This window comes from Eubalaena glacialis, chromosome 6, assembly GCF_028564815.1.
Source record: "Eubalaena glacialis isolate mEubGla1 chromosome 6, mEubGla1.1.hap2.+ XY, whole genome shotgun sequence".
NCBI classification, from domain to species: Eukaryota; Metazoa; Chordata; class Mammalia; order Artiodactyla; family Balaenidae; genus Eubalaena; species Eubalaena glacialis.
The window spans coordinates 71,847,775-71,866,056 of NC_083721.1; the positions used below are offsets into that span (position 1 = coordinate 71,847,775).

Below are 18,282 nucleotides of genomic sequence, written 5' to 3' on the forward strand. Positions count from 1 at the left end.
GGGCTTTCTGGCCTCTGAAACTGCACCATGACACACCCTTCACCTGCTCGGGAGCAGCACACACTCACTGCCGGGAAAGGCTATTGGGGGTCGTCTTGCAAACCCAGACCTACAAACATCTAGAAAGCAGTGCAGACCCCCAAGAGGCCATCTACTGAAGTCCAAAAGGCTTACCTGGGTCCAGGTGTGTGAAAGAGCCCACCACGAAGTCCAGCGTGGACACGGCCAGCAGAAGCAACAGCAGCAGCTGGAGGCGGATTATCCACTTGACGCCTGCTAGGTTAATCCCCAGCAAGGCCAGAAGCACCGCAACTGAAACTCCTCGCACGGCCCAGAGATTCTTGAGGCTCAGCAGGTCTGAGATGGATTCAGCGAAGCCAGTGATGTACATGGCACCTGCAACACACTGACAGGCAATTCGAGGTAGGAAGAGTCAGCAAGGGAAAAAAGCATCAGGGCTGCCCGGCACCGAGGACCCAGCTCACCTTCGGAATTCAACACCCAGGAACCATCATGGGGGTTAAAGGAGCCCTTCCTGCTCAGGAGTCCTGCCTGGGGCCCCCTTTCTTCTCGTCTACATCTCTCCCACCATCCAGAGGGGAGAATGATTGTCGGTGGTAACTAAGATGAAAAGATTATGGAAGGAAGGAGATGGGATTCTGGGCCAAAGAGACCTATAGACGCCCCTGTGAAGAACTAAATAGAGAAGAGAAGCACAAGGGCGAGTCCCATCTCAAAGCCTTAGAAGGGCACTGGAGCAAACCCCAGTTTTTTCTCTATTTCTTTGCATGTCACTATTATTTTAAAAATTACCTAAAACTTAGAAATAAGAAAAAAAAAGTGGGCAGCACATCCTTCCAATGTCATATGGAACAAAGGCTACCCAAGGACTATCTAAGTGAATGTACTTAGTTCTACTCACTGTTCACTATTGATTAAATGTATTAAATGTCCCAGACTTAGTGAAGTTACATGTTAACTTATGGATTTTTTTTTTTCCTGCAGAGATGTACAGAACTCCTGCCTGGTGGAATAGATAACACAAAAGATTAGGGTTTGTGGTCCTGTAAGACATTAACCGGTTTTGTGTCTAACCTAGCAATCTTATCCTTATATTTATTTATGAAATTGCTGAACTAGGAATTTATGGATTGGATCTGTATCCATCGAGGGTCCATACCTCACTTCTCAATCTTAACATCTTACTGGCTCCTCCACTAATTAATGAGTTAAATAAACCCTTCGGCACATGTTTATTTTATATTTGCCTGAGAGTCATGATGCTACCTCTTAAAAAACCTGAAACATAATTTCAAATAAATATTTGAAAATAACACCAACCTCATTTTCCATAGTTCCTCAGCCCCCTTCTCTTATCGGGTTGGTCCCTTTACCCTCCCCCAGGGCCAGCAGGGCACTCTTATCATTGTCGCTCTGCACTTCTTGCTCTCTCAGGAAACAAATTCTACTCAAACCTCAGCCAAGTTCCTCCTTTTCCATGAAGCCTTTCCTCATCCCCCGTTTTTGAATAAATACTATGCTTACTGCTGGTACCTTGCAATTAATTATCTGGCTCTGTATTCTATTATTATTTCATGCATATAAGTTTGCCCCCCCCACCAAGAATGCAAACATCTTTAAAAAAATTTTATGCTGATTGCGTCTTTTAAAATCCCCTGCATTTGCTAACTACGTTGCAAGCAATCTATAAATACTTTATGATACGTTGACTATATGAAAAATGCTCCGGGAAGCAGACACCATTAAGTTCTAGTCCTTTTATATAAAGACAGGAAGGCTTACATGATTTCTGTGTCTGAGGGGAGCTCACGAAGGAGGCTCCATTCTTCACTGAGATCAGCTCACTTTGCAGCTAGACATAGCATCATTGTCGGTATTCCCCAAATTTAGAGTAGGCATTTCTGTCTGTATTTGGGTGAGGGGGGGAAGCCCAATAAATGCAGGGGAAAGACAATCAGAGGAGGGAGGGAGGGAGGGAGGAAGACAGAGAGAGAGAGAGAGGAATCTATATTTTTCTGCATTCACCTCAGAATTCAAACTTACTCTTGACTAAATGCCAAGAGTGTGATGGTGACAATGATGCTATTTCATCAGTATTTGGCCAGATCAACAGGACTCCTCATGGTCAGATATATCTGAGTTTTATAAACAAATGTTAAAAATGTAGTACTGATTATCGTTTGTACAGGCATCACTTTCCCAGGTGTCTGAGGTCTCTCACATGCAGAGGGTGATGCCAGAACTTGAATATGACTGTTTGCACCTGGAGCTTCCAAGCCGATTACTGAAGTAACCCCAGTAGCGCCCCTCTCTCAGGTTTGTACCTAAAATCACTTTTTAGCCCAAAGATGCCAGTAACAAAAAAAGTAAAATCTCTGGAGGATACGTGACAAGAGCACAGTGGTCGGAAGCATGGCCTATGAAACCAAACTACCTAAGGCCAAATGCCGTGGCTCCCAGCCTTAGCTGTGTGACTTGGGAAAGTGTTTCAACCTCTCTGTGGTTCATGTCTGCCTCTGTGAAACACAGATAATAACAGTACTTATTTCAAAAGGTTATTGTGAGGAATAGAGAGCCCAGAAATAAACCCACACACCTACATTCAATTAACCTTCAACAAAGGAGGCAAAAATATACAAGGGGAAAAAGGACACTCTTCAGCAAGTGGTGTTGGGAAAGATGGACAGCCGCATGTAAATCAATGAAGTTAGAACACCCCTCTCACCTTACACAAAAATAAACTCAAAATGGCTTAAAGACTTAAATATAAGACATGATACCATAAAACTCCTAGAAGAGATCATAGATGAAACATTCTCTGACATAAATCATACAAATGTTTTCTTAGGTCAGTCTCCCAAGGCAACAGAAATAAAAACAAAAATAAACAAACAGGACCTAATCAAACTTACAAGCTTTTGCACAGCGAAGGAAACTATAAGCAAAATGAAAAGACAACCTACAGAATGGGAAAAAATATTTGCAAATGATGCAACCAACAAGGGCTTAATTTCCAAAATATACAAACAGCTCATACAACTCAACAACAAAAAAAACAAACAACGCAATTGAAAAATGGGCAGAAGACCTAAACAGACATTTCTCCAAAGAAAAAATACAAATAGCCAATAAGCACATGAAAAGATGCTCAAATCACAAATTATTAGAGAAATGCAAACCAAAACTACAATGAAGTACCACCTCACAATGGTCAGAATGGTCATCATTAAAAACTCTACAAATAACATATGCTAGAGAGGATGTGGAAAAAAGGGAAACCTCCTACACTTGGTGGGAATATAAGTTGATGTACCCACTATGGAAAACAGTATGGAGGTTCCTCAGAAAACAAAAAACAGAATTACCATATGATCCAGCAATCCCACTCCTGGGCATATACCCAGACAAAACTCTAATGCAAAAAGATATATGCACCCCTATGTTCACAGCAGCACTATTCACAATAGCCAAGACATGGAAACAACCTAAATGTCCATCAACAGATGAATGGATAAAGAAGATGTGGTACATATATACAATGGAATACTACTCAGCCATAAAAAAGAATGAAATAATGCCATTTGCAGCAACATGGATGGACTTAGAGGTTACCATACTAAGTGAAGTAAGTCAGAAAGAGAAAGAAAAATAATATCACTTATATGTGCAATCTCAAATATGACACAAATGAACCTATCTACGAAATAGAAACAGACTCACGGACATAGAGAACAGACTTGTGGCTGCCAAGGGGGAGGTGATTGAGGGAGGGATGGAGTGGGAGGCTGGGGTTAGCAGATGTAAGCTATAATATACAGAATGGATAAAGGTCCTACTGTATAGCACAGAGAACTAAACTCAATATCCTATGATAAACCATAATGGAAAAGAATATTAAAAAAAAAAGAATGGATGTGTATATGTGTGTGTATATATACACACACACAACTGAATCACTTTGCTGTACAGCAGAAATTAACACAATTAATTATTACAATTAATATTGTAAATCAACTATACTTCAATTAAAAAAAAGAGAATTTAAATAGCAACAAAAAGAAGAAGAAGAAGAAGAAACCGCCTTTAAAAAAAAAAAGGTTATTGTGAGGATTAAATGAGATAATTCGTGTAAAGTCCTAGAACAATACCTGGCTCATAGTTAGAGTTGGAGAAATAATAGCCATTGGCATTATCATTATTACTTTATTATTAGCTACTGATATAAAGGAAACAGTAGTTAGCCATGAATTTCATAAAATACTTTGTTAATGCTAAATAGATGATGGTAATGTCACTGGAAATTTGCAACATAAGTTGTAAGTAAGGATTCTTGAAACTGAAGAGACTTACTTTTAAGGGAAAGCTATAACAGCCCAAAATTAAACCACCTTTTCAAAATCTAAGGATTTGGGGGTAAGAGGTAAGGGTAATTATGGAATGTAGGTAAGTAAAAGTATCATAGAGATTTCATATTTGGTATGTGGAGGAGCTAACAAGTAATGTTTTTGTTTGGGAAGTATAGAAAAAGTATAATTATAGCTTCTAAAAGTAGATAATAACTACCCACAGAATGAAAAGCATAGTATCAATAGAACTTCCAAATCAACAAGGGGGAAAATACAACAGAAATAAATTTGAGCCACGTTGGCAAAATATGGAGAAATTTTTAAATTTTCAAATTATCTAGAAAGTAATAAAAAGGATTGATTCTAAAACTTGGGAAGCACATTAATCCTGCATTCAGAAGGGGAAAAAAGTATAATTCTAAATGTTTATATTAGTTTAAAAATGCAGAAAAATACATGAACAAAGTATTAGCTTAAGAAGTGACTTTAAAAATCATTATAAATAAAAAGACAGTAGGAAGAAGTATTTAATAAAAGGATATATGAAATTAATGAAATGAAAGGAAAAAAATGAAAGGATAAAAAGAACAAAAGCTGATTTTTTTTTTGAGATCAATAAAATACATAAACACCTGGCAACCTGATTAAGAGGAAAAGAGAATGTGCAAAATTACAGACTCTTAGAAATGAGAAAAGGAATAAAACTACTCTTACATAAGAGAGTAAAAAAATGAATAGAGAATGTGCCACGAATTACCATACATCCATATTATACAATACTAAGCAACTACTTTAAAAGCATGGATTCAAAGCATTGACCTAGAAGAATGTCTATGACTTCTTGTTCAGTGATAAATAAAAGTCATGGAATAGAGTATGAAATTTGTCCCCATTTTTGTAAAAACAAGCAAGCACTTCAAAAATCCATAAATTCATGTAGATGAGCACAGGGAAAGGTGCTGAAGAGGATGCTAGGTGTTCACACTGGTTATTGCAGGAGGGGAGGGAAACTACGTTTTCTTTAAATTATCTCTGATATGCTAACTAGCTACAATGAACATCATTTTGTAATTTTAAAGCAATTTTATAAAGGAAAATAAAAACAAGCATATTGAGAGTATTATTCTGTTTATGCAAAAACTGTATCTGGGCACATAGAGCGCAGTGCATCTAGGATGCAAGGCTCCCCAACAGCCGGCTCTCAGCCAGTGAGCTCGGGCCTGGCCTGGGCTCCGGCCTCCCCTCGGGAGAGGTGTGGACAACAGCGGCTGCCAGCCCTTCCCCAGAGCAATCCAACCACCCTAGACGTGGTCTCCCTTCCAACCATGAAGCTCCTCTTCATTGGAAAACATCCCTTTCGATTTGTTTAATGTATAAACCTCCCCAGAATTTATTATATTAAAAAAATTTTTTTTATCTGTTCTTAAAGTTTATAATCACAGGCATTCGTTTTTCTCTTTCGTCCTCTACAGAGAATTTCTAACCCTCTGCCACAGGAAGCAGGGGGTGTCACCGCTATATTTTCAGGGTGTAACGCTTCCCTTCCAAGGCCTCTGTTTTTAAAAAATTGCATTTTCACAATCATAGGCAATTTTCTTTCCATCTTTGGGTACCTACCTAGAAAACCAGAGTTGTCCCTCCACACCCCTTCTCTTCTCACACGAAATCCCTAGTTTAAAGTTTGAATTGGTTGGCTGTATGTCCTACATATGGGTTCCCTCCCACAATGCAAACCCCAGGTCCCTGAAAGTTTTCCAGTCCTCCACTGTTTTTACAGAGCCTAGCAAAGAGCAGGTAAGCCATGAATAAATGCTTTTAGACAGGACAGTGCAGGCTGAAGCTGGATATTATGGTGTCCAGGGTAAGCAGCCCCGAAGAAGTGCTCAGGTGAGTGGGGCAGGGAGTGAGGACAGACCCCAGTTCATCGCCTCCTCCACTGGCCCAGGGGTCTGACCCCACACTACAGGCCCAGCACCAACGTCTCAGAGAGATGAACGGGGAAGGGTTTGGGAGGATGCAAGGCAATGGAAAGATTTTGTAAGCTTTAAAAATCATTATTTTAAGCATCTGTATCTCCTAAACGTTGATGCTCTGGGGCAAGGGCCGGCAAACTTTGGCCCTCTGACCAAATCCTGCTGCCGCCTGCTTTGGGCATAAGTTTGATTGGCACACAGTCATGCCCGCTTCAAACTGTCTATGGCTGCTTTCACACTTACACAGCAGAGTTGAGTCACTGTGACAGAGACCTATGACACCCTCACAAAAAACTAAAACATTTACTATCTAGCCCTTTATAGAAGAAGTTTGCTGACCCTGCTCCGGGGCACAACAGGCCACCTCCTCTGGCAATTACTAAAAACACATGAGTGCGTGCATGCCCTGGGATGAGGGAATTAGGGGTAATAAGAACCACGAATAAGGACCCTCAGAAAACCCAACCACATCCTGGAAGAAAAAGATCTCAAATCAATGACATAACCTTCCACCTTAAGAAACTAGAAAAAGAAGAGTGAACTAAACCCACAGCAAGCAGAAGGAAGGAAATAATAGAGACTGGAGCAGAAATAAATGAAATAGAGGTCAGAAAAAGAATAGAGAAAAGCAACAAAACCAAAAATTGCTTCTTTGCAGACAAACCTTTAACTAGACTGACTAAGAAAAAAAGAGAGAAGACTCGAATGATTAAAATCAGGAATGAAAGGGAGGCCATTGCTACCAATCTTACAAAAACAAAAAAAAGATTATAAGGGAATCTATGAATGATTATACACCAAAACATTAGATAACCCAGATAAAATGGACAAATTGCTAGAAAGACACAACCTACCAAAACTCAAGAAGAAACAGAAAATCAGAATACGCCTATATAAGTAAGAGACTGAATTAGTAATCAAAAGACTTCCTGCAAAGAAAAGCCGAGGACCATATGGTTTCACCACCAAACTCTACCGAACGTTTAAAGAAGAATTAACACCAATCCTTCACAAGCTCTTCCCAAAAATAGAAGAGGAGGGAACACCTCCCAACTCATTCTGTGAGGCCAGCATGAACATGACACCAAAACTAGACAAAGATATCACGAGAAAGCTACAGACCAACATCCCTCATAATATATAGGCAAAAATCCTCAACAAAATACTAGCAAACTGAATCTAGCAACATATAAAAAGGATTATGCAGCAGCCAAACCCTGATTAGAAAGCCCACCCAGCTCAACTGCCGAAGAAGCAGAGGCATGGAGAGGACACTGACCAGAGGGGCACCAATGTTTCTGGCTTTTCTTAGAAGTTTTTTGATTACTAATTCAATCTCTTTACTTATGTAGGCGTATTCTGATTTTCTGTTTCTTCTTGAGTTTTGGTAGCTTGTGTCTTTCTTTGTGAGCACCTTTCCTCCAAGTCACCTCACATACAGGAGGCTTCCTCTCTCTGGGAGGTGGGGAGGCCCAAACATCAGCGCTGGTCCCCTGTCTGTGGTATCTGCTTCACGAGTGGAGCTTTTTGTCTACCCAGAGAGCAGGGAAAGTGAGGACTGCTGTTTGTCCATCTTGCAGCCTGCTTGGCTATAAAACAGCAGAGAAGTAAAAAAAAAAAAAAAAAAAAAATTTATATACAAATCCCCAGGGTAATAAAGTAAACTGACAGTTTATTACTCACCTCCAAACTACCATGCTTAAAGATGTTTCTCCATAAAGGCAAGTGGTTTTTAAGAGTGCACTGACCATGTGTCTGCCTTCCACACATCTCTCCTACACACACACACACACACACACACAGCTTTGTGCTGTTGGAGAATCAGATGTATTTTTGCTACAATACCCTGCCCCTGCTGCTTTAAAAATAAAAGAAACAGACCAATACTTTCTTTGAGGAGACTCTTGTACTCTTACTTAGACAGATTCTTTTAACTGTTTTTTCAGCCACCCACCACCCTTTGCACCATCATTAAAGCCTTTTTCAGTCCAAGAAGTGCTTACAAAGAGCTGCTTCTTAATGTCTGCATTTGCTTCCTCAGCATTAGGTCACCGTCCCTGTGTTTTAGCTAAACACGCTTCAGTACTTCTCCCTACTCAGTGGTTTTCTGAGGGCCTCCGTCCACTCTGGTGAAGGGCCTCCTCATTAGTATTCTCCTTCTCAGACAGAGCATCCACACAGGGGCTTTCAGCCTCCCTGTTCAGGCCATCAAGCTATCAATGCGCCTAGAGCTCCGGTTCATTTGAGAACAGCCTGCTTCTAAGGAAGTCCTTGGCACAGGCAAAATGTCCCCTTTTCAGTGTAAAAGTGCCCCCGGGACTGGGCCACCCAGCTGCCACCCCGGCTCCGGCCACTGCTGTACACTCCCCTCCCTAGAACAGCCTGTAAGGATGGTCCCAGCCCAGACCCAGCTCCCTGGTGGAAGCAGGGCTCCAGAGGCAAAGGGGGCGGAAAGGAAAGAGCCCTGGACTAAGGGTCAGGGCCCCGGACTACCAGCTTGGTTCCACTCTGAGCTCCCCGCAACTGCCCCCTTGCCTGTCACCAGGTCAGAGGGGAACGTGGATGAGAAGAAGGTGGCAGAAAGAAAGGCAAGGTAAGCGATTCCACTGACCAGTGGCCTCACCTGTCCAAACACGTACAGCAGCCCGATGGCGCCTCCGGTCTGCCCGCCGAGGACCGCCGCGATCATGGAGTAGACGCCGCCGGTGCCCACGTCGCAGTGCTCCCCAACCCCGATGCCGGACAGCACTGTGACCAGGGCCACCAGGGCGACGAAGGACACCAGAAACACACCCATGAGCACTCCCGTGTTTCCCTGCGGCGGAACAGCAAGGAGCCAGGTCAGGGTTAGGGCACGGAGGGAGCACTGCCCACCGCTCCCACGCCCCCGGGGGTGGGCCCGCTGGAAAAGGACGAAGGCAGGGCCACAGGAGTAAGGCCTGGAAGGGACTCCAGACGAACGTAGGGTCCCTGCAGCGAACTCTTAGAGCCTTCCCAGCGCCGACAATGTCACGTCGAAGCCACGCCATACCCTCTTGAAGCGCCTCCTGGTCTCTCCCCTCTCCACCTCCCCAGGCCCCCTCATCCCTCTGCCGACAGCCCTCCCCCAGACGCACGCGGCGCCCCAGCGTAAAGTCACGTGCCCCCTCGCCCCACCCCCACCCCCACCCTCCTACCCATGCGGATCCCCTGCCTGGAATGCCTTTCTGCCCATTCCTCCTCCTTGGCAGGCTCACTCCAACGCATCCCTCAAGACAGGGGTTAGAGTTTCCTCCTGCAGGAAGCTGTCCCCGGGAGCCTTCCTCTGGCTCCAGTAGTGCCCAGGGCTTAGTGCTTATCACAGCACTTATCACACTGAGTCTTGTTCCCAAGCCCGTCTTTACCTCTGCACTGCCAAGAGAGCAGGATTAGGTTTGGGGTTTTTTCCCTAGCTTTCCCCATTTCTCTTTCATTTGTGTGCACAGCATTCTTCCCGCCCATACTCCATCTACTCTCTTCTCGCACTTCTGACATTTAAAAATGCTTATCACCTGCAAGTTATTTGAACGTTTAGAAGTTCACTGCATTGAAAAATTGGTTTATTTATATGAAAGACCTTTTATAAATGAGTAGAGAAGCATGGGGAGGGGGGAGAAAAAGAGGTAAATATTTTCTTTATTTCTATTTTGACATCTATTGATATTTAGATGGAGGTTGGAGAATGAAGTGGGATTATTGTATTTGTTAATCTGTTGGATTTTCAGCTGAGAGTAATGCCATACCAAGCAAAATTATAATTCTGTTAATAGAGAAGGGGGAAAAAAATGGATCTAAAGCTTGCCACGGTAGACTATATGGTACCTAAAGGACTAGGTTATATTCAGTTATGTTTTATTCAGTTACTTATTTTGCTGTTTTTATATTTTTAATGAACTTATATAATTACTATTTTCTTCCTTTGTTTGTGCTTTTAAATTGTCTACATGGGATAATTTTTAAAAGTCTGTACCAGTCTTTAAGTTTTCATACCCAAACTGCCACTTTAACGTTTTTCAAATTATAAATATGCTGCCAAATTATTCTTTAGAATTAATATTTTCTATTTAAAAATGACTTGGGCATGACCTCTACTTATTTTAATTTTATGCTATCCTCTAGAAGCTCTACCTTATTTTTGGCATTTCACATTTACCTTTACTTCCATGTTCAAATATGATTTTTCAGGTAAAACTAATGTCAGAATTGAAAAGGAGAGATCATTTTAGGGCAAAAAGATGTATTTGTGTGGTAGCAGCCTCAAAGATGGTCCCAGTGGTCCCCACCTCCTGGCATTCGTGCCCTTGTGTAATCTGCTCCCCTTGAGCGGGGGCTGGATGGAATGACTCACTTTTAATGAGCAGAGCCCTGCAGAAGAGATGGGATGTCACTTTTGAGATGAGCGTATGAGAAGACCGTGGCTTTCATCTTGGGCACTTGCTCCCTCCCTCTCTCTTAGGTTGCTGGCCCTGGGGGAAGCCAGCTGCAGTTACTGAGGCAACCCTATGAAGAGGCCCACGTGACAAAGCCTGACAACAACCTCACAAGTGATCCTGGAAACAGACCCTCTGCCAGTGGAGCCTTCAGATGAGAGTGCAGCCCTGACTGACAGCTTGGCTGCAACCCCATGAGAAACCCTGAGCCAGAGGCACCCAGCTAAGTTGCTCCTGGATCCCTGAACCACAGTAATGACAAGACAACACATATTTGTTGCTTTAAGCCACTAAGTGTTGGGATAATTTGTTATGCAGCAATAAATAATTAATACAACTTGTACTTCACTTTGGGGATGGGACTGACACTTCTGGATAGCCATTTCTCAAAAAAGTCACTCAGCGAGAGGGTTAAGAGGAGGCCCTAAGATTCAAGAACAGAAATAGAGAGAGCTTACCCTTCTCTCCTTCCACTGTTCCATAAGCAGCCCCTGCATGAGGCAGAGCCCAGGGGCCCAGGCTGTCACTGCCAGGCCTTCCTCTGCCACAGCAGTCAGGTTGCTGGGCCTCCCCTGGACACAGGCTGGAGAGGTGCTGGGCAGTGAGGTGGCTCCCAGGAAGGGGAAAAACCAGAGGTTGATCCCAGAAGCCTGAGAATGCCTGCCAGGACAAGGCATCTGAGTGGAGGATTTGTGTTTTTGTAAGTGGGGGCCCCTGAAGTTTGGGAGGAGTATGAGAGGCATCCACACCAGAGAGGTTGCTAACCTTGCTCTAAGCTTTCCACACATTAATAAAGAAAACTTTCAGACCCATCCTGGCTATGGCTAAGGCTGAACCCTGAGCTAAGGGCCTGGGTATGGAGTAGAGCAAGGGCTGAGGAAGGTCTGGACTCAACCAACCAGGCCTCCTAAGAGGACTAAGAACCCCATACACCCCACTACAGTGAAGCTTTCATCCCCTGGAATTTGCAGATGTGATGGTTAACTTTATGTGCCAACTTGGCTAGATTATGGTGACCAGTTGTTTAGTCAAACACTAGTCTAGAAGTTGCTGTAAATGTATTTTTAAGATGTGATTAACATGTACAATCAGTTGACTTTTTTTTTTTTCTTATCTTCTGGCCACGCCACGTGGCATGTGGGATCTTAGTTCCCTGACCAGGGATTGAACCCGCGGCCCCCTGCATTGGAAGCGCGGAGTCTTAACCGCTGGACCGCCAGGGAAGTCCCAAAATCAGTTGACTTTAAGTAAAGGAAATTACCCTCCATAATGTGGGTGGTTCTCATGCAATCAGTTGAAGGCCTTAAAAGCAAAGACTGAGGTTTCCCAAAGAAGAAGGAATTTGGTCTCCAGACTGCAACATAGTAGTTCTGCCTGAGTTTCTAGGTTTTGGACTCAAAAAACTGCAACATCTATTCTTACCTGCATCTCACTTATCCTACAGATTTGGGACTTGCCAGCCCCCATAATCGTATGAGCCAATTTCTTATCATAAACACACACCCCTCTCTCTCTCTACCTCCATGAGATGATAGAAAATATATACAGCTGTCCCTAGGTATCCACAGGGGATTAATTCCGGGACTGTCTCGGATACCAAAATCTGCGGATGCTCAAGTCCCATAGTCAGCTCTTCCTATCTGCAGTTTCCCTTCCACGGATTCAACCAACCGTGGACTGTGTAGTACTGTATTATTTATTGAAAAAAACCCGAGCATAAGTGGACCGTGCAGTTCAAACCCATGTTGTTCAAAGGTCAACTGTATATTGGTCTCTGCACCTGGTTCCTGGCACAGAGCTCCTGAAACTTTGTCATTTCTTAAGTGATAAGAGCACTAGAAGCATCTCTTGTTCTAACATTTGTCTTTGACTCCATCCCTGACACGGGGCTCCTAAAACCCTTGTAAATTCCTAAGCGATAAAAACACAAGGAGCATCGTTTCTTCTAACGAGGTGGCTGTCAGTGGGCTCCTGGATGGCTCCTGGATGGGGGCTGGTCACCAGAAAGACCAAGCCGCGATTAGAAGCTTGGAGTTTTCACCACCACCACCCCCAACACACAAATACACACTTCTCTAGAGAGGGGAGAGGGGCTAGAAATGGAGTTAATAATTGATCATGTGTGATGAAGCTGCTATAAAAATCCCCAAAGAATGGGGTTTGGAAAGCTTCCAGGTGGGTGAGCATAGCCACATACCAGGAGAGTGATGCACCCCAACTCCACGGGGACAGAAGCCCCTGCTCTTGGGACCTTTGCAGACCTTGCCCTAGGTATCTCTTCATCTGTCTTTATCATAATCCTTTAATAAGCTAATAAACAAGTGTTTCCCTGAGTTCTGTGAGCTGCTCTAGCAAATTAATGGAATCTGAGGGGGGGCGGGGTGGGTCGTGGGAATGGGGTGGGTTGTGGGAACCCCGGATGCGCAGCCTCAGTCAGAAGCATAGGTGACAACCTGGACTTGTGATTGGCAGCTGAAGTGGGTGGGGGCAGCTTTATGGGATGGAGCCCTTAACCTGTGGGATCTGATGCTCTCTCCAGGTAGTGTCAGAATTGAGTTACATTGTAGGACACTCAGCTGGTGCCACAGAATTGCTTGATGTGGGGAAAAATCTGGTGACCAGCAGCGTCAAGTGAAGTGTTCCGTGTGAAAGTAGGGAGAAAGGCACGGAGGAGAACCATAGGGTTTTACAATTTCTTCTCCCGCCTCTCCCCCTCCCCCTCCCCCTCCCCCTCTCTAGGCAGGGCATCAGACGAGTTAAAGAACACCAGGAAAGCTGGAGAGGGTCACAAACCGGAGGCAAACTTGCCATCAGCCTGCTCTCCCTGACCCACCTCTAGTCCCACCCACAATGTGCCCTGACTTCTGTGCTCATATTCCTGTAGGTAAATCCATGGTGAGGCTTCCACAGGAACTTCTGTCTGAGGCCCAGGTTCTCAGGATTCTCATTTAAAAAGCAATACTAGCTACTCAATGTACTTGATCTTGTTCTGTGCTTCCGGAGCATCGGTGCTTCAGGAATCTGTTGACTACACTGTGGAATACCCACGGGTGACAGAGCTTTCCATGTCCCAGGCCCACAAGAGGCTCCAGGGCCACCAGCTCATCACTCACCACCAGCCAGCCAGTCCTCAAGAAAAGGACAACCCCAAAAATGTTGATCATGCAGGACGTGAACACACCATCCCAGGTCCCGAACAGCACTGGTTCCCATATGAACAGCTGGATCTTCCACCAGGGCTGGGGCTGGGCCAGGGCCTCCTGAAAACAGGGCACACAGGAGTCAGCTCAGCAGCAGTGGGGAGGGCTGGCGCGGGGAGGGGAACGGAGGTGGGTGCTGGGAGAACTCAGCTTTAAAGCTCTCCTGTTGGGCCATGCCCTGCAGGCCTGTGCGCATAGCAATTCCTGTGCCGTGAGCAAACTCGGTTCCCTTTCCTTCTGGCCACTCGGGAGACTGCATTTCCCAGTCTCTTTACAGGCGGTGTGGCCACATGATTGAGTTCCGGCCACTGGGATGCGGGTTAGCGCGGGATGCTGGGCTCCAGCTCTGACGGCGGTCAGGAGCTCTGGGTGACGCCATCCTCCCTTTCAGTCTCTCCCTTCCTGGTGGGAAGAGCAGCTTCCAGCAGTTACTAATCTTTGGGGAACCTTCCTTTACTTACCTTTTTCTCCTCTGGCCCTTCTAACACTTCTGTAATGAGTTCTATGTATTAAATTCCCTCTGTTTAAAAAATCTAGGGCAGTTTCTGTGTTCCTGACTGAACACTGGCTGGTACGGTGATCCCTAAGTGCCCTTCCATCCCATACCCCAGGATCCCAAGGCATCATTTGGCAGTTGTCTAGAATCACAGGCTAACAAGTGGTGAAACAGATGCTTTCCTCATTTTTCCAATTCAAAAATAACAAAGGCACTTACAGTACACTCATACAGAAACTCTTTACTAAAAAGACTAAACCTTATGGAAATACTAAAACGATCTTAAACAAAATCAGTAGCCACTCATACGATGAACTGCTCCTGCATAGGTTTAGTAATTAATCTAAATTCAGACATCACTGGAGTCTTCCAATGGCCTCAAACTACTGCAGCAGTGATGAAACGTTTCTCGTCTCGGGGTGGGGAAGGGAGGCACCCAGCTAAGACCCACTGTGTGCACTAAGCCTAACTGGTGCATGTATGTGATCTATAACCTCAGGGAGATGGCAGAAAAGTCAAGGGACAGGGGAAATCTAAGGTCCAGAGTCAGGGGCAGGGGCCCTGAACAGCTGAGAATGATGGGTGCGCTCATGATCTAGGACCAAGGCCAGAAGCCAACTATGCTCAGTCAAAACAAAAGGAGAGGATCCCAGCTTCCCCCCTTGTATCGTACACCTACAGATGAAAAAAGGGCCTCAAGAAATCATCAGGGCCATCAATGAAGCCACGCAGGACAGATGGGCCGGGGGACTCCTGACACCAGCTGGAATACCTTTCATCTCTGTATATTTCTGTGCATCTGTCTTTTGCAAACCACTAATGAGGAATCTCCTGAAAGTTAATAAACATGAGAACAGTGATCGTGGCTCAGAGCAAAGACCCTGCCAACCTATGCTTATCTTTGAACAAATGGTACCAAGGGACTCTGTGGTAAGTAAGATTGTTTTCCAGGATCCTAATCTCAAAACTCAGGACCTGGCCCAACTTCCCGTCTCTGCTTGTGTTCGCTTCCTACCATGGCTTGTTACAGGCCTACTATTTATTAGAAACAGTCATAACAATAGCAACTATCAGCAACACAGAGTAATAATTTAGACAGTGCTTTCAGCTTCCACATCAATTCCTCCCTTTGGTGCTCAGGTCACCCCGGGAGCGAGGCAGGGAGAGGGCCCCTGTCTACAGCCAGCCGAGGAAAGCGAGTCCTGGAGAAGAGACACAACCAGCCTAGGTCCACAGTTGGGGTTTGAATTCCCCAACCCAGACTGTAAAACCTGCACCACAGGTCACAGGCCCTTTTCTCTCCTAAATTTCAATGTTTCAGGTGCAATTTCTAACATCCTGGATTTCGCTTAATTGTGAGTACCTCTGCTTCACCCTTAAAATTCTTGTTGTGATTTTAGAAACTGTATTCCTCTGTCATCACAGCCTTCATATTTCCCCTGTAAAACCTGTTTTGTTTGTTTATTTACCTAATGGGCGTATGAAAAACTTTCACTCCCTGGATCTCACTGGACTAAATCAGCCTTAAAGGTGCTTCACAGATGAATGAGGCCAAAACTTTAGGAGACTCTTTACCCTAAGAATAAAGGTGTAAGTGAAGGTATACATGGTTTGAAATGGGTTTGGTGCCCAAGTCATGACAGTTTATTTCAGGACATTTAGAGGAGTGCACATACCTTTTCTTACCAAGTGACACAAGAACACAATTAAGTCTTCCCAAAGCCTGCTCATCTGATACTGGTAAGAAGCACCTAAGTTTGACCCAAGGTTGGGGCCCTGATGTTTTGAGAGAGAGAGAGACATAAGCCAGTGAGAGAAAAGGAAGAAGAAACAAAAGCACCAGAAAGGGGAGCTAGGATGAGACGGAGAACCCTAGAATAAAATGCCAAATAGGTACTCGGGAGACCCCAAGGGACAATTTCCAGCCCCCCCGCAGACACGCTGCCGCCAACATCAATACAGGACGCCAGCCCGGGGCCCATGCTTGTCACCTCTCCCTGGCCCACCGCACCCTCCAGCCTCCCCACTTACAGGACGCCCTCAGCCTTCTGCACTGCCCCAGGGTTGGCCTTGTGGAGAGTACTGGCCTGACAGGCAGCTCAAACCAGCTCCCTTGCATAGTAACTACCATCGGGCCGGCCCAATTCTGACACCAGTGCCAGTGGGGGGCGGTTTCTCCTACACCAAGCAATTCTCTGACACCAGTGGGTGTCCCATAGTTCAAGACAACTCCGACACTGCCCGCCCAGAGACGGTGCCATCCCACAGTCAAGGGCTCAGTCCTACCAGACTGCCCCTCAGATGCCAATCCCAAGTCCACGTTGTCACTATGCTTCTGACCCACGGGCTACTGATCAGAGGTTCCCACCACCCCCGTCTTGGGTTCAGTTAATTTGCTAGAGCGGCTCACAGAACTCAGACAAACATTTTACTTACTAGATTACCAGCTTATTATGAAAGGATATGACTCAGAAGCCACCAGATGAAGGGGGGGTTTAGGGAAAGGTTTGAGGTCTATGCCCTCTCCCAGCGCAGCACTCTCCCATCATCTCCATGTGGTCACCAACCCAGAAGCTCTCCAAACCCTCTTTTCTGGGTTTTTCTGGAGGCTTCATCACATAGGCATGACTGATTAAATCACTGGTCATTGGTGACTGATTTAACCTCCAGCTCCTTTCCCCTACCCTGAAAGTTCCAACCCTCCAATCACATGGCTGGTTCCTCTGCAACCAGCCTCCATCCTAGGTGATTCTAAAAGTCACCTCGCTAATATAAACCCAGTGGTGGCTGAAGGCATTTGTTATGAATATCAAGACACCTCATCACTCTTATCACTTAGGAAATTCCAAGGGTTTTAGGAGCTCTGTGCCAAATATCTATTTATTATAAATCACAGTATCACAACTGGCTACTCCCCAACCCTGCTGTCTGTCTGTCCTGCCAGCTCTCTCCGATTCCCTTCAGCTCTTGCTCAGATAGGCTGCGGGCAGAGCCATGTCTGCAGCATAAGCAGACATCCAATAGGAGGACAGAATATCAGCTTCTCCCCCCCACTCAGGGACCGCATGCCAAAGCCCCTCCTTTATGGGAGGGTAAGGAAGCTCATCTCGTCTCAAATATGCCCTCCCACAAAGGCTGTGGCTCACAGACTCTCCCTTTGTGCCTCTCCCTAGTCATTTCTGTTGCCCAGGGAGAGGGCGGTGGAATAGCTGGGGTGACAGGGGGTGATAGTTGGGCCAGTTCTGGGCTATCTTGTGCTTGGTACCAACTGTTGATAACTCTCTTAGAACCTCATTGTCTTCAGATTTGGGCCCCAGTCATCAATTCCAAAATAACAAGAGTCTCATTCAACACTCCATGACACAGACATGACAGGTTGCGGGGAAAGGCAGGTGGCAGTAGGATGTGTGCTGTGCCCAGGATGGAGGCTACTGGGAAGCAGGGGTGGAAACTAAGAAAGAAGAGACAGAAAAGTGAGGGGCAAAGCAATCCCTCAGAAAGGGGACCACAAACATCCTCAAGGGGCAGGTTCCTCTCTTTCCTGAGGACCCTCAGGTTGTCAGGGGCAACTTGGCAGGTTCCAGGGCACAGAGACTTGGAGTCTGGCCGCGGGTGATCGCACCTGTGTGCTGCTCGTTGCTAGGGCTTTCCTTCCCAACCTCCCAGAACAAGGAGCCAGGCCCTCTAAGCCCAGGGCTGCACCCCACACTGGAGACACCATGGCCACCTCGTGGGTGTTTTAGTTCAGAGGTAGAAGTCCTTCTCCTGTGAGAATCCTCACACTTGAGCAGGGCATCT

General features: G+C 45.3%; 1 protein-coding gene across 1 annotated transcript in view; it reads right to left on the minus strand.

The window, feature by feature from the left end:
* SLC12A8 (solute carrier family 12 member 8) overlaps nucleotides 1–18,282 on the minus strand; it is a 130,645-nt gene that overhangs the window by 97,310 nt on the left and 15,053 nt on the right. Inside the window, exons 3-5 of the mRNA XM_061193184.1 lie at nucleotides 13,902–14,048; nucleotides 8,964–9,155; nucleotides 175–406 (exon numbers count right to left, since the gene is read on the minus strand). Coding sequence (XP_061049167.1) covers nucleotides 175–406; nucleotides 8,964–9,155; nucleotides 13,902–14,048 — 571 coding nt within the window. The remainder of the gene's footprint in view (nucleotides 1–174; nucleotides 407–8,963; nucleotides 9,156–13,901; nucleotides 14,049–18,282) is intronic.